Source organism: Onychostoma macrolepis, chromosome 09 (assembly GCF_012432095.1).
Source record: "Onychostoma macrolepis isolate SWU-2019 chromosome 09, ASM1243209v1, whole genome shotgun sequence".
NCBI classification, from domain to species: domain Eukaryota; kingdom Metazoa; phylum Chordata; class Actinopteri; order Cypriniformes; family Cyprinidae; genus Onychostoma; species Onychostoma macrolepis.
The window spans coordinates 18,183,764-18,198,261 of record NC_081163.1 but is presented as its reverse complement, the minus strand read 5'-3'; the positions used below and the strand labels follow the sequence as shown (position 1 = coordinate 18,198,261).

Below are 14,498 nucleotides of genomic sequence, written 5' to 3'. Positions count from 1 at the left end.
AATAATGTGATATTTGAATGTGTACAAATTACAAGTGTATAAATTATAAACTTTCTGTGATCATTAAAAAATTGGCCATTGAACTAATACTGACTAATAACGTGGTCATCTAATCTTAGTAACAAATAAAGTGTGACTTATTTTTAATGAATTACTTTTATCATTAAAGCAAATTTTTCTTTTTGTTTTCCTAAATCATCTTTTTTAACTCTATAAAATGAAGTGAAAACACAAACTCTCAGATTTTCAAATACAAATGGCATCACTTTCTGAGAATGACCCTTTTACCGCCTTCTGAAAAAGAGTTTTCTGTCAGTGAGGTTGAACACTGTCAGTCTTTGTCTCTCGTTCAGGAGGCAGCTGTGAGGTGTGATGGGGCAGATGCTGTTAGCAGGTGCACAGGTGACATGGTGGTTAGCAGATGTGCAGTAGTGAGCATATGCCAGGCACAAGTCAAGCTACAGCCGTTAAAAATGATATAAAGCAAGAGAGCTGCAAAAGCCAGTAAAAGAGCAGAGCAGGTCAAGCTAGACTGTTGCAGACTCAACATCTAGACTAAGTTGATAAACAAAGCAACAATATACACCAGGAGTTACCGAACAAACAAGGCCTGCCACATTAGCCCTAAACACGCTAACAGAATAAACCAGCTTGATAAACATCAGCTATCAGGAAAGCAAACAAGACAAATGGTGACAAAACTAGCTGCCATGCAGACTCGTAGTAGCTATTGCTACTACAGACACAAGCTGTGACAACTAAAAGCTTCCTGTACAACACGCTAATCAGAGCAGCCTGTTATAAATGGCTTGGACCAAGCTCAACCCATAAAGCAGAAGACAACATCTGGGTTCCTTCTAGAAAGGCCACTGATATGGTATTGTAACCATTTTTAGTGGGTAGGATGGCATAACCAATAGAAACTTCTGCACAGTCTGAGCAAAAAAAGTGGGCCCAAAATTGACCAACAACCCTCACTTGATTCCTCCACACAAACAGACATGCATCATAACGACAACAAACATTTTATCCATGTTTCAAGGGAACATGGACATTGTGCTCATTGTGGCTAGTTAAAGGGGTCATATGATGCGATTTCATGTTTTCCTTTGTCTTTGGAGAGTTACAAGCTGTTTGTGCATATATAAGATCCCTAAAGTTGCAAAGATTAAAGTCTCAAACCCAAAGAGATATTCTTTGTAAAAGTTAAGACTCTGCCACGCCTTCCTAAAACGGCTCATTCAAACACGGCCCCACATGTCTACGTCACGGTGTGGGAAGATTTGCATAACACCACCCAAATGTATACGCAATGAAAGAAGGCGTAACTTTTATTCTTGCCGTAGTATTGTTGTTGCCGCCGCCATGTCGTAGAGATGCTGTGTGTTTCATTGTGAAAGTACTTTGTTTGGCCTTCCAAATGAGTACACAACTAGAAATCAGTGGTTAAGTTATATTTACAACACTGTTCCAGAACAGTACAACGCAAATATACGAGTGTGTGCAGCGCATTTTACAGAGGACTGTTTCCTGAACCTAGCAGAGAGTAGCCTACAATGTGAACACTATGAATGGCTGTGAACTATAAAGTGGGGCAATTCCAGCGTCGCAAGGACAGTCTGGTGCTTCTGACTCACAGCCTGTAAGTACGTTTCGATAGTTAAAGAATTTGCTACTGACTATTAAAACGCGAGTTTTGAGCAGTGTAGAGTAGTGCTTGTATGGAGTTTCTCCGATCACAAATGCAGACATGGTGTTATGTTTACACGGCGCAATGCAACGCGTAAAAAGACCGTATGAGTCATTATAATCAGTAATTATTCAGTCACTGAATGCAACAAATTCCTTGTTTATAATGGGTTTTATTGTTTTAGTCTCGTTGCGCCGGGACACGGCATCACGACATGGTAAGGGGTGTAACATTTCCGTGACACGCTTGAGGTATTCGGCCAATCACAACGCACTGGATAGCTGGCCAATCAGAGCACACCTCGCTTCTCAGAACGATGAGCTTTGTAAAAATCAATGCGTTTCAGAAAGGCGGAGCATAGAGAAGCAACAATAATGTACAGTATGTGGAAAATAATGTGTTTTTTTGAACCTCGAACCGCGTAAACGCATTGCATTACACCAAATATACAAAATAATGTTCTTTTTAGCAACATCATATCACCCCTTTAAAACATACAAAGATTTTCATGGACGTGATAACTGTAATTGCTTCTAGCTTTATCTGGATAGGACAATATAATACGCAAAATGTCACACTGAATTGATGAAATAAAGGTTTTTATGAACATTTCACACATAAATTCATTCTACTCATGTGTTATTGTCTGTCGTCTGTTTATCGGTACACTGCAATTCTCTGTCACAGCTCAAGGAAACATGATCATTTATCAGAGAGCAGGTCAGAGCCATTAACAGGATGGAATGGAGCCCTAGAAATGGATGAAGCCTAAAGCCATAATGATAACATCTTAATACAAAGCCATGATGCAGCTCTAGTAGGGTTATATGAAGAAAGTGCCTTTAAATGCTGTTCTATGATCAGTTTTCCCAACATCTATTGACCAGAGAAGGTCCAGAAGTTTCTTGAAGCTGATAAACAAGGCAGAAATGTTGCCAAAACGTTTTCAAGGGTGTGACTGATCACAAATCAGTGTGAGGCAATCTCAGCTGCTTCAACCAATCAGATTAGAGGTGGCTAATGAACAAAATCAGTCAAGTAAAACATGTATTTTACCAGGATTTGTTTTCAAGGAGCCCTGTGTGTACAAGTTCACTGTCAGAAAAACTAATTTAAACTAATCATACAGGTTTTCCAGACTGAGATTCAGATCCTAAATTAAACAGGAAATTCAGTGGAAATCCCCATTAGCAGTCCACTTCACTGAAGCACTAGTTACAGTATGTAAAATATAATAAGCTTTACTGGGAATATTTCACCGGACAAGCTCAATTCGTGGTAAAACCGCAAAGCAGGTATTATTCCATGTAGGAAATATGGGGAAAGACTGAAACTGTCAGACAATGTTTGTCAAGGTCACATTTTTCTAATATATTTAAAATAAATTATAAAACCAGACACCAATAGCATGATAAATTGTTCTTGTTGACCACCAATACCAGCAAATGAATGTTTTTAATTTAGGACTGCACGTAAGAGACCAGTAAAACAAAACCTGTACAAACAGTGGCCCTTGAGAAACAGATCTAGTTCATTTGGCATTCAAAAAAATTAAATATTCACCTCAGGGACTCCCATTTTCCTGCAGGCGTCCAAAAAGTTTTCAACATTTCTGCGACATTTAGCCATGCTAAGCTTGGGCTGAAGGTGAACGTATCCATATACAGATGTCAAAAAAGAGAGAAAGAGAAAAAAAAAAACTGGTTAAACTTCAGGCTAACAAACATGCACTATCATTCAAATATTATTTTTTTTTTTAAAGAAATAAAAACATTTTATTCATCAAGGACGCCTTAAATTGATCAAAAGTGACAGTAAAGATATTCATAATGTTACAAAAGATTTCAATTTTATATAAATGCTGTTTTTTAAACTTTATTCATTAAAGATTCCTGAAAAAATTATCACAATCAGAACAACTGTTTTTAACATTGGTGATAATACAAAATGTATCTTGAGCAGCAAATCAGCATATTAGAATGATTTCTGAAAGATCATGACAGACTGAAGACTGGAGTAATAGCTGCCACATTGCCATTACATGAATAAAATAAAATTTAAGGGGGTCATGAACTGAGAAACCAAAATTCCCTTGATCTTTTCACATATAAGAGGTCATAAACAGTTAAACATCCTGATAAGTCAAAACTTTCTCAATCTAAAAACAGCTTATATTGAAGCCAATCTGCCAAAACGACGCCTGTGGAATGTACGACTCTATGATGTAATAGTGTGGCTAAACACGCTTCCACAGAATAGGATCAACGCCTGCATCTACATCGCTGTCTGTTTAGCCCCGCCCACCGATTCACGCACATAGTGTAAATAACGAGAGGCAAACGCAGGTCTATGCAGAAACCAAATGATAAAGATGGCTCCAAAAACAACAAGAAGCTGTGCAGTGCCAAGCTGTGGAAAAACAGTCTTTGAGTGGCCTTCCTTCTGATTCTAACATTAGGAAAGAGTGAATGAACTTTATTTTTAATAAATATTTAATACTTTAATTTTAACTCGGTCCTTTGTTCAATTCATTTTACAGCGGATTCGTTTATAAACAAGGCACAATTCAACACAGGATTTTCAAAATGATTGAAACTAAAAGACGATGCTGTGCCAGCTATATTGAATCCGACAGTAATGTCCACAAAACAAGTGTGAGAAACTTTTTTTTCATTACGTGGTCACTATTGCTTTGTCTGTTAAACAAATTGTTTGATATGTATTGATCATTTATGCATTTTTAACTTAAATGGCAGCGTCTTTCTGTGAAGGACATAGACTATCAAACACACAACTGTAAGCCAATCATAGCAGTGGGCGTTTACTTCCGAGTCTACAATCCTTCACGCCTATTCAAACAGAGCGTTCTGATGAGGGGGGTCAAAAACAGGACAGAAAATAGCCTATTACTTCTAAATTATGTTTTTTGATGTAAAAATCTTGATAACATTATAAGTGGACCTCAGAGAACAGTAAAAAAACAAAAACAAACATGTCCCCTATGTTCAAATAGAAAAGTTGTTTTAAATGATACAATTTACAATTATTTTAAATAACAGTATTTCACAATATTACTGTTAAAGCCTCAGTAAGCCTTAGTTTTTTTTTTTTTTTTTTTTATAATATTCAAAAAATATATTTAGAAATATAACTGATCTCAAACTTTTGAGTGGTAGTTTATAGTGTTTGTGTAAATGTATGGATCATTCAGAGATAACTCACCACTGCAGGAGATGGTACATGGATACTGGCCACTGAACGTGGCCGAATGTGATTGACTAGATGACAAAGCACAACCCCATCCATGAGAGAAGAGCCAAGATCTTCTGGAAGAACTACTTTCAGTCTGCTCTCAATACTCTGGCAAAATCAACATGATTGGGATAAAAATAAAACATTTTCATACAATTATTTTAGTCAAAAAAAAGAAAAAATTCAGGTATCATATATAGCTAAAATATTTGTGCCACCCTTAAAATATTTGACCCCTTTTTCACTTTGAACAGTATATCTATTGCTTTACAAATTTCTTCTTTTATTTGAAAAGTGTTATGTAGTTAATTTACATACTTAGCTTCTGTGTGAGTGTGTTTGCATACCTCTCGTAGTTGCTCTATGAGCTCCAGCTCCTCTCTGAGCTGCTCCATCTTTCTCCTCATGGTGAACTGAGGATCCACTGATTCCAGAGTCTTGTTCGTCCTGAAAAACACTGTCACACAACTGAAGCGTCACCAGTCTGTACAGAGCACATTACATCTCCTGTCTTACTCTCACATGCATAAAGACTCACTTTCATTTAGTCACTTTCTTTTTAACTTCACATCTATCATGATATCCCAAAACTCTTAACTTTAGGTTAGTGCCAATTTTGACATGAAGAGGATTGGACAGTAATCAAATGTTATTACTGTTGCCATTGTTACTTTTTAAATGACAAGCTGCCATTATTGTCTATTTACATCACAGTAAACACACATCCTGAATTCTTAAGGGGATGAGATGCCGTCCTTAAGTGACAGCTGATAGCCTTTATTATATGATATTTCCCCACAAGGGGGAGCACTAGACATAAAAGAAAGAGGGAGATTGAGAAAGACAAGAACACAATGCTTCATTCCACACATCTGAGTGTGTTTCTGTAGTTGCATAACCTCTCATCCTGTGAAGAAATGAAAGAAAGAGGACAGTATGTAGGGAACATTAAAAGGATGTTATTCCAGAACATTCCTCCCTCTTTTTGCTGTCTCACAGTTCAAAGCCCTGGAGCAGTGTCACTGATGTAAAACAGCAAGCACATGTTAGTCTCTGAACCGCATTAGAAAAAATGAGTGTGTGCGTGTGTACAAATTTGTACCCAAAAGTGAGGTAAATCTGTGAGGTAAATGTAAAAATAGTATAAAATCAAAATAAATTCCCCCCCCCAAATTGTATAAATGAAGAAAAGTAGGGTTATGATATATTATTTATACCTATCGGTATATAAAAACAATAGAAGTCTAAATAACTAAATTTCATAGCTTAGTTAAATGTATGTGTGTGTGTGTGTGTGTGTGTGTGTGTGTGTGTTCACGGTGATAAACAGCCTCTGAAAAGTCACCTCTCATGCTTCTGGGGCAAGTCTGTGTTTTAGGGTACATTTAATTACTTAAAAGTATGTAATTTTTATGTTCCCATACTTTCTTTTCCTGCCAGCCTAGCATAGCAACACTGGCTCAACCAATGGTGTGAGTTTGGGGGTGAGGCTAGTTGTTTGTTCACCAATAGCAAACCAGGGTTGTGTTTGGGGAAAGCTGTTTGAAAACAGTCATTTTTTTGAAGCTTGACACAAATCAAACAATTTAGCTTTAAAGCGAAGTGTCTTTCTCTCACATTTTCTTTCTGTCTCAACGTTTCTAAACTCTAAGAGCAGCACACATCTAAACCCAACTCTTTCAAGTGTTTACTGTTAAATTGTGTGCAAGAGACAGCAAGTATTCCAGAAAGTTATTGACAAAAAGTGCACTTAAAGACACTTCACAGACAGAAAAAAACACACTGAGGAGAGTTTCTGACGTCCAACAGGAAGTTACAAATTCTCCAAGTTTTAGTAGTATTTCTTTTGTGGAAAGAAATAAACCTCTATAGAATCTGAACACACTGTCATTCATAAAGTGCCTAATCTGATTTTGATTTTAACTACCAATAAAAGTGTAGTAAAGTGTAGACATTTTAGGTTTAAAAATGTTCACAGTAGTATTGAAACTTTCACTTTCACAGACTTATTCGTTTGGATCCCGTAAAAAGGTGCCAGATTCCATCTGGGTTCAATAAAGTTCTAATATAAATTTCAATATTCAAGTTCAAGTTTCAATACTACCATTAGTACAGAGCTATTCATTAGTAAACTGTCCTCTGGTTCCATCATTCCCTCTTCCTCTTTCTCTCTCGCAAGACGATGAGTAAGTACAGATGTCTCCTGGCAGTTTTTCATCCTCTGAAAGCATTTCCACTTAAATGGAGGTCTGATTTTCCCTCTGGGGCCATTATCTAATGCTTCAAAATAGCAGCTCTATAAATACACACAGCTCCATTTAAAGCCACTGGGCCACCCCAAATTTCAGCTCAACCACATCCCCTCTCTCACTCCTGTGTTTTAAAAGACCCTGCAAGACTACACCACAAACCTCAGAAACATTTTTTTCTTACTTTCAGACACAAAAAATTGTCTACACATGATGAGTGACAAATTTATACTAAGCTAAAAGAAACAGTTCACCCAAAGATGCAAATTCTGTCATCCTTTACTCACCCTCATGTTGTTCCAAACCTTTATTTCTTCTGTGGAACATGACAGATATTTTGAGAAATGTCTCGTGTGTTTTTCTGTCCATACAATGGAAGTCATTCTTCAAAAGATCTTCTTTTTGTGCAAGAGAAAGAAATTCATACATGTTTGGAATGACATGAGGGTGAGTATATGTTGACAAATCTTTCATTTTTTCAACTTTCACCGGCTGCTAGTGAACCTTACTTATTTCTTAATTAATTTCTTCCACATCTGAACTTTCAAAAATATTCAAATTCTCTCAGCCATATAGGAAATGTCAGTCAGTAGGCGGAAGTATTCAGCCATCTTTGAAAAACAAGTGTCGTTTTTAAATTTTGATTTTAAAGCATTAAAAGAAGAAAAAAAAGGTGGACAGACTAAATGTTTACATTGTCTAAGGATAATGAGAGTAATGCTTGCCCAAGCAAAATCTGCTGCCATCATGCTAGGGTACTGTGGGTGGTTGCCAGAGTGTTGCTATGCAGTAGGGAGTTACAAAGCAGTTGCTAAGGTTTTTTTGGATGTTATAAAGCATTGCTATGTGGTAGCTAAGGTGTTCTGGGTGGTTGCTTACCGGCCCAAGTCAAAACAGTCCACACCCAAAAGTCTTTGTTGTTCTTGTTCCAGTAGCGTGGAAAATGAGTTACATATTTTATATTTACAATTAAAAGTTTATTCAAATCTCTATGATAGTGACTCAAAGGCTCAGCAACCACCACTAAAAATGTAAAATAATAAAAAATAATAAATAATAAATAAGAAGAATAAAAATACCCAAAACAATTTCATCTTGACAAAAAAAAAAAAAACACAAAGAGACTAATTGCAATGCATGTGACAGCACAGGACGATACATTGAGCAAACCTACCACTGCTTGGCATGTCTCCTTCAGCTGGGCTAGGGGGCGTGTCTCTATCAGTGGGCGGGGCCTGTGTAAGGGGGAGGGGACAGGGCGCAGTCGAGCACGGCACAGAGGGTGAAGCTAGATGTAGGTATCAACATTAAGCATAGTGCCAGTGGGAGGAGGAGCCAAACAAATAATTTTCATCGGAAAACCACAGGAAACAGGCAGGAGTTTCAGGTATCAGAAAATAGGAGGGTGCCAAGCAACAGCGGTGTGTGTAATAAAAGCAGACAAGCAAGCAAGCAGCAGATCAGGGAAACAGATAAATAAAAGGGAAGATAAGGAAGCAGGAAGATATGCAAAGCAAAATGACACGTAAATACAGCACAACACAAAAGAGAATATATTAAAAACAAAAACAAGTTCACTGTTAGCAGCATTTCATTACCAGTTTGTTGGCATGCTGTTAATGCACCTGGTACAAATGACTATTATTTATGTTAACTGTCAGACTCAGGGCATGATATTGCTGGTAATGTTAGACATAAATAACAGATCACAGATAATGATGCAAATGCTAGCTTAGATGTTAGAGGGGGAAGCAACAAGAAGCCTCTAGCTACATGAATTAAACAGCATCCAGATGAAGCAAGCTGTTTTGTGTATTTATTTAAACGTATACATTAATAATGAATGGTATTTGTGAAAATATCAAATCTCTGTGTAAATAAAAAGAAAATACAGGACATATTCAGTTACCATGTGCTTTTTCTAAACCTATCCAGATGCAGTTTAGGCCCTGAAGCCAAGAGAGTAATGTAAAACAGCAATATGAATGGATAAAAAGCCTGACTGTAATATTGTATGGTTTTTATGAGCTTGACAGGATAACAGGTGTTGACCACAGGAAAAAGGATCTTTACATACAAACACTTCCACCCTCTTACTACTGAAATGTGATGATAATGAGAGAGCCCAAAATGTGCACCATCCTCTAAAGTGCAACACCACCCATGCCAACCTCACCATCAAAATGCCAACCAGCACATTGGCACTATGTGTGTTAGTAAAACAACACGGTTCTCACCTGATCTGGGCTTCAGACCAAAGGGAGGGGAGCTCAGTGTGGGGCTGGAAACTGGGGTTTTGTCTTCACTCTGGTACATGACAAACACATTCAGCATAAGTTCACTGAACCATTTTTAAAACGTAAAATTCTGTTGCATAACGTTACAGTGGTGTAAAGCCACAGTAACATTAAACTGTGAGTCAGCAAAAAGATTTACCTTGGTAACTTGGTTCTCACAACTATCACCTGATCCTTCCTGGCCAACCACGTCACCCTAAGAGTGAGAAGGAAAAAAAACAGTCTGTGGGATTCTTGAGATGATGTAAGACGTTAACAGACCAGCTCTTTAGACATAGTCAAACAATGCATCACTGTTCTCTGCTTCCATATGACTCTTTGTTTTTCTTTCTCGAGTCTCTGTTTGTTTGTTTTTCCCCTTTCATTAGAGTAGAATGATAATTATATGATTCTCAATCCCGAGTGAGTACATTTACTTTAAATATATAATTTCTATTCAATCTAAAATGGTGATTTATGAAGTCATGGAGGTTACATCATGGACTAAAAATACTGTTAATAAACAAATACATCCAGCACAACATTTCAAACACTGTATACTGAGTGAAAAAGGGCCCAGATGCAATCTACAAACCAGTGGAAAATCTGCAGAATTATGCAGAATGAATTGGTAAAATGCTAAACAGAGTACTTCACTCTTTGTGGTAGATGACAGCACAATCAAATTCTAGTGTTATTGTGAACGATTCACCAGCACATTATTCCAAATAAATAATATATTTGTCTGTAATCTTTAATCAAAATGTAATGTAATAACTTGCTTTTCCCTTAAAACAACGTTAAATTAATAGTTTACATTCTGTCATCATTCACTCACCTCATGTTGTTCCAAACATGTATGACTTGCTTTCTTCTGCAGAACATAAAAGCAGATATTTTGTAAAATGCTTCTAGCCAAACACATCTCAAAATGTTTACTTTTATATCCCACAGAAGAAAGAAAGCCAGGAGGGAATGCCATGAGCGTTGAGAAAATTATATTTTTGGCGAACTCTCTCTTCAACTGTAAACTACAATGCTAACCAATAGCCAAAAAAATGATTTCAGCACCTTTTTTTTTTTTAGCAATCTTGTATCTTACATTCTAGTATGGAACACCCTCCTTTTATAATTCAGTCACTTCCAGATGAATAAAATCAAGACAATTCACATTGATTTTAATGAACAAAAATGCAGAGGCCATGTAGAACTTGTAAATGGCAATGGCTCCAATTCTGTGGAAATCTGCGTACAGATTCCGCGTGGGTCTGCTAGGAATGAGCTGCACGTTTACAATAGCACAACTACAATGAGACTGAGGTCACCACAGCACAAACAAAAAGCACGTATGTGGCAGCTACATCTAAACCATTTGTTTGGGCAGTTCGGTACAAAGTGCACTGCATACAAATGACAAACACACTTGCGCCAAATGATGAATCATTTCTGAGAGACCAGCTGCATTTTTTTATAACAATGTCCCCACTTGAATTGCACAAGTTGCCCAAGTGTTCACCGGTCAAACAGGATGCATCTATAGGCTGAATGGCAGGACTAGTTTGTCAGATTACCTGTTGTGCCATGTGCAGGGCATACTGTTGACATGCGAGCTGGGCCTCGAGCCGGGCCCGTTCTAGAATGTACTGTCTCTTCCTCTGGAACTCCCAGCATTCTCCAGGAGCTGCCTTCAATGATAATCACGGCTCTTAAGACCATCAAACTATGACACTAACCACAGCACACATCACGCTGGTAAAAACATCCCAGGATTTTAACTGGATGTACTTATAACACACAAGCTGCACGGCTAACCAGAACTACTGCACAGCATGGCTAATCACGGTTAATTACAGTTTTAACAATAGGAAATATTTTCTTATCAACCAAATAATCACATCACAACACAGCAAAGACATCTACAGTACATACACAAACGACAACACAAAAAACTACCACAACAGACCACTGCAAAATAAAGGCACAACATACACCACCATTCAAAAGATTGGGGTCAGTAGGATATATTTTTAAGAAATTTAAACTTTTATTCAGCAGGGATGCATTTAACTGACCAAAAGTGACAGTAAAAGACATTTATAATAAATAAATGCTGTTGTTTTGAACTTTCTATTCATCAAAGAATCCTGAAAAATTTGTATTATGATTTTTTACAAAAGTATTAAGCAGCACTGATATTAATAAGAAATGTTTTTGAGCACCAAACTAGCATATTAGAGTGATTTCTTAAGAATCACGTGACACTGAAGACTAATGTAAAATTCTGTAAAATGAAAATTCTGCTTTGCCATCACAAAAAATAACATCTATTTTAAAATAAAAACAGTGATTTTAAATTGTAATAATATTTCACAATATTACTGTTTTACTGTATTTTTATCAACTAAACGCAGCCTTGGTGATTTTCAATGCTTCTTTTAAAAACATTACAAAATCTTATCAACCCCAAACTTTTGTAGTGTAAGTACTTCAAACCAAACAGTGCTTTGGAATCAGAGAGGCTACTGTCTTTAATTTTGAGCAGTTTAGGTGAAGGGAATGGATTTTTGCAGCTGCTCTTGAATGAATGAAAAACTAGCACCTTTTGAAATAATAAACATTATGTAAAATATGACGTCACATAACTGACATCACATAAACAGTCTAAAAGATGTGTGAAAGACAATCCCCCCGGGAAACAGCGAAACCGGTCTACCCTTCAACAATAGCCCACTGATCTTAGAGGAACTCTAGAGTAACACTGCAGTCTACAGCAGCACTATAAAGAGGGAAACGAACAGGATGCTTAGAGGAACCAGTAAGGTCCTCTTGCACATGTGTCTGATGTTACCTTAGACACATGTACCAGTGGTTTACCTTAGGTGTCGCCTGACCCTCGTCACTCTCTTGGCCACTGCAGGAAGACAAAAACAAGAATGGGGTGTTGGTGAAAACCTTAACATGTAAAGAACCATTTGAATGTATTTCTACTACTACTATTTTGTATTTACTGTAAAACAATTTAAACTGTGAAGTTCTAACTTACTTGAGCGACTCATCTACTGTAACCATTTCCACAGGGTAGAGCTTAATACCAGAGAGATCAGTCGAGTTCATGTTAACCCTATATACAAACACAAACAAGTTAAACCAATTTAAATTAAATAGTACTTTTCACAACACACATTGTTTGAAAGCAGCTTTACAGAAAACCATAATGTAATGCATGTTAATATATCTTCATGTCTTATAGTAGATCTGGACAATGCTATAGTTTACATTTTGCAATGACACACACCATTAACACTGTTATCCTACCTATTAGGATCCTGTAGCATCTCTACTGCTTCCTTTAACTGATTGATCATGTTAACCTTTGACCTGTTGGACCCAGTAATATAATATATATGAATATATCATTTAACTAGTGACCAAATTCAAAGAAAGACAGAAACACAGAGATACACATGATAAATATCTGGATATAAACGTACGTTTGTTCTGAAGTCCAGTTGTTGTCTTCCTCTATCCTGAGGGGCTCATCGAAATCCGCACCTCGACCCTTCAAACACACAAACACACACATCAACTTCAGCTGTGAACTCTATCATGTGACAACAGGCTAAATGTCTAATTGGCTAGAATTTAATGAAACAGATTCACCACTGCCTGTTTGAAAGGGTGACGCACACGCAGATGGGAATACACACACACACACACATCGCCTTATACGCACAATGTCCCTCTAGACGTGGATTACTTCACAAGGGAACCGCTAATGCACAAATAAACACTGTCTGTGCCGATCCAATGATGCAATGAGACATTATCAGATAACCTAACAGTTACTGGAACATAAAGCGCTTTGCCAAGAGAGGCAGATGAAAAATATGACAAGAAAAGAATGGAATGAAGGGAAATAGGGTAGATAAAGGCAGGAAAGAGAAAAAAAAAAAGATGTTCAATATACTCCAGCTGGGGCTCAAACTAGGACATTACGACTATAATGGGAAACAGCCAACATTAAATAAAAAGGAAAAACAGTACAAACAAACAACAGATCTAACAAGTTTCAAATCAGATATTCCCACAATATTCTGAAAAGCGGGATGATTTCTCATGAATCTTTCAAAGCAAAAAAAATAAAAAATAAAAACAGCAAAACAAAACCCCTAATGAACATTTCACATGCCTCTTTAGAGCAGTGGTTTTCAATGAGGCCAAAAAACGACGTAAATTATTTATAATAAGAATTAAAATAACAAAACAAAAACAATTATGCTTTGTCTCCGAAGAACCAGGATTCCTACAGTCTTGGAGATCCTGGATATAAGGTAGCTTAATTTCATGTGATTTCCTGGAAAATTCAAAATTATTGAAATATTAATAAAACTCCATGGGCATTTTTATGCAATTTACAAATACACATTTGTCTAGTTATGCCAAGCTCTAGAATATTTTATTAGATATAAATTGTAAGTACGGTTTTTTATTTATTTATTTAATATTATTAATCCATACCCATTAAGTTACAAACAACAGGAAAAATAATTTCTGAATATAGTTGTGGACGATGGGGGACCCTGTTCCACACAATTTAAACAGAAAATGTGGTGTCGAATTGGCCCCAAAAATCTGCTGGTCTTAAACCAGAAACTGCTAACGTCAGAGTTCAGGGCAGGATAATGTGCTCACCAAGTTTAGTTTTAAAAACAACAACAACTTAATCTGGCTTCTGCACGGCACCATTTAATTGCCAAAAGGATAAAAGTGTAATGAAAGAGAGAAGAAAGCGAGACTGGAAAATGTGCATGAAACTGATCTAAACTAGCCTGGGTGGAGTAAAACCTCCTGATCCTCAATGTGCTTAAATTCCAGTATTCAATACAAACACACTTCTGACAGATCATGAAAAGATCAATCTTGAACACACTCACTTTGATATAGTTGACGAACGGTGAGCTGAGGGTAGAGTCTCGATAGCTTAGATGCTCCTTGAGAGATTCCGATGAACTTCTGTCTCCTACCGGACAC

The 14,498-nt window shown here is 36.9% G+C and overlaps 1 protein-coding gene across 8 annotated transcripts in view; it reads right to left on the bottom strand.

The window, feature by feature from the left end:
* lrch1 (leucine-rich repeats and calponin homology (CH) domain containing 1) overlaps nt 1-14,498 on the bottom strand; it is a 48,077-nt gene that overhangs the window by 6,070 nt on the left and 27,509 nt on the right. For 2 of the 8 annotated variants that reach the window (XM_058786013.1, XM_058786017.1), the window contains exons 9-20: nt 14,402-14,487; nt 12,959-13,026; nt 12,783-12,845; nt 12,511-12,588; nt 12,342-12,378; nt 11,039-11,152; nt 9,628-9,684; nt 9,429-9,498; nt 8,366-8,479; nt 5,290-5,399; nt 4,913-5,050; nt 3,254-3,331 (exon numbers count right to left, since the gene is read on the bottom strand). In XM_058786013.1, the coding sequence (XP_058641996.1) occupies nt 3,254-3,331; nt 4,913-5,050; nt 5,290-5,399; nt 8,366-8,479; nt 9,429-9,498; nt 9,628-9,684; nt 11,039-11,152; nt 12,342-12,378; nt 12,511-12,588; nt 12,783-12,845; nt 12,959-13,026; nt 14,402-14,487 (1,013 nt within the window). Of the gene's footprint in view, nt 1-3,253; nt 3,332-4,912; nt 5,051-5,289; nt 5,400-8,365; nt 9,061-9,428; nt 9,499-9,627; nt 9,685-11,038; nt 11,153-12,341; nt 12,379-12,510; nt 12,589-12,782; nt 12,846-12,958; nt 13,027-14,401; nt 14,488-14,498 lie in introns of those variants that run through there. The other 6 variants (XM_058786015.1, XM_058786019.1, XM_058786014.1 and 3 more) reach the window with 5 other exon arrangements.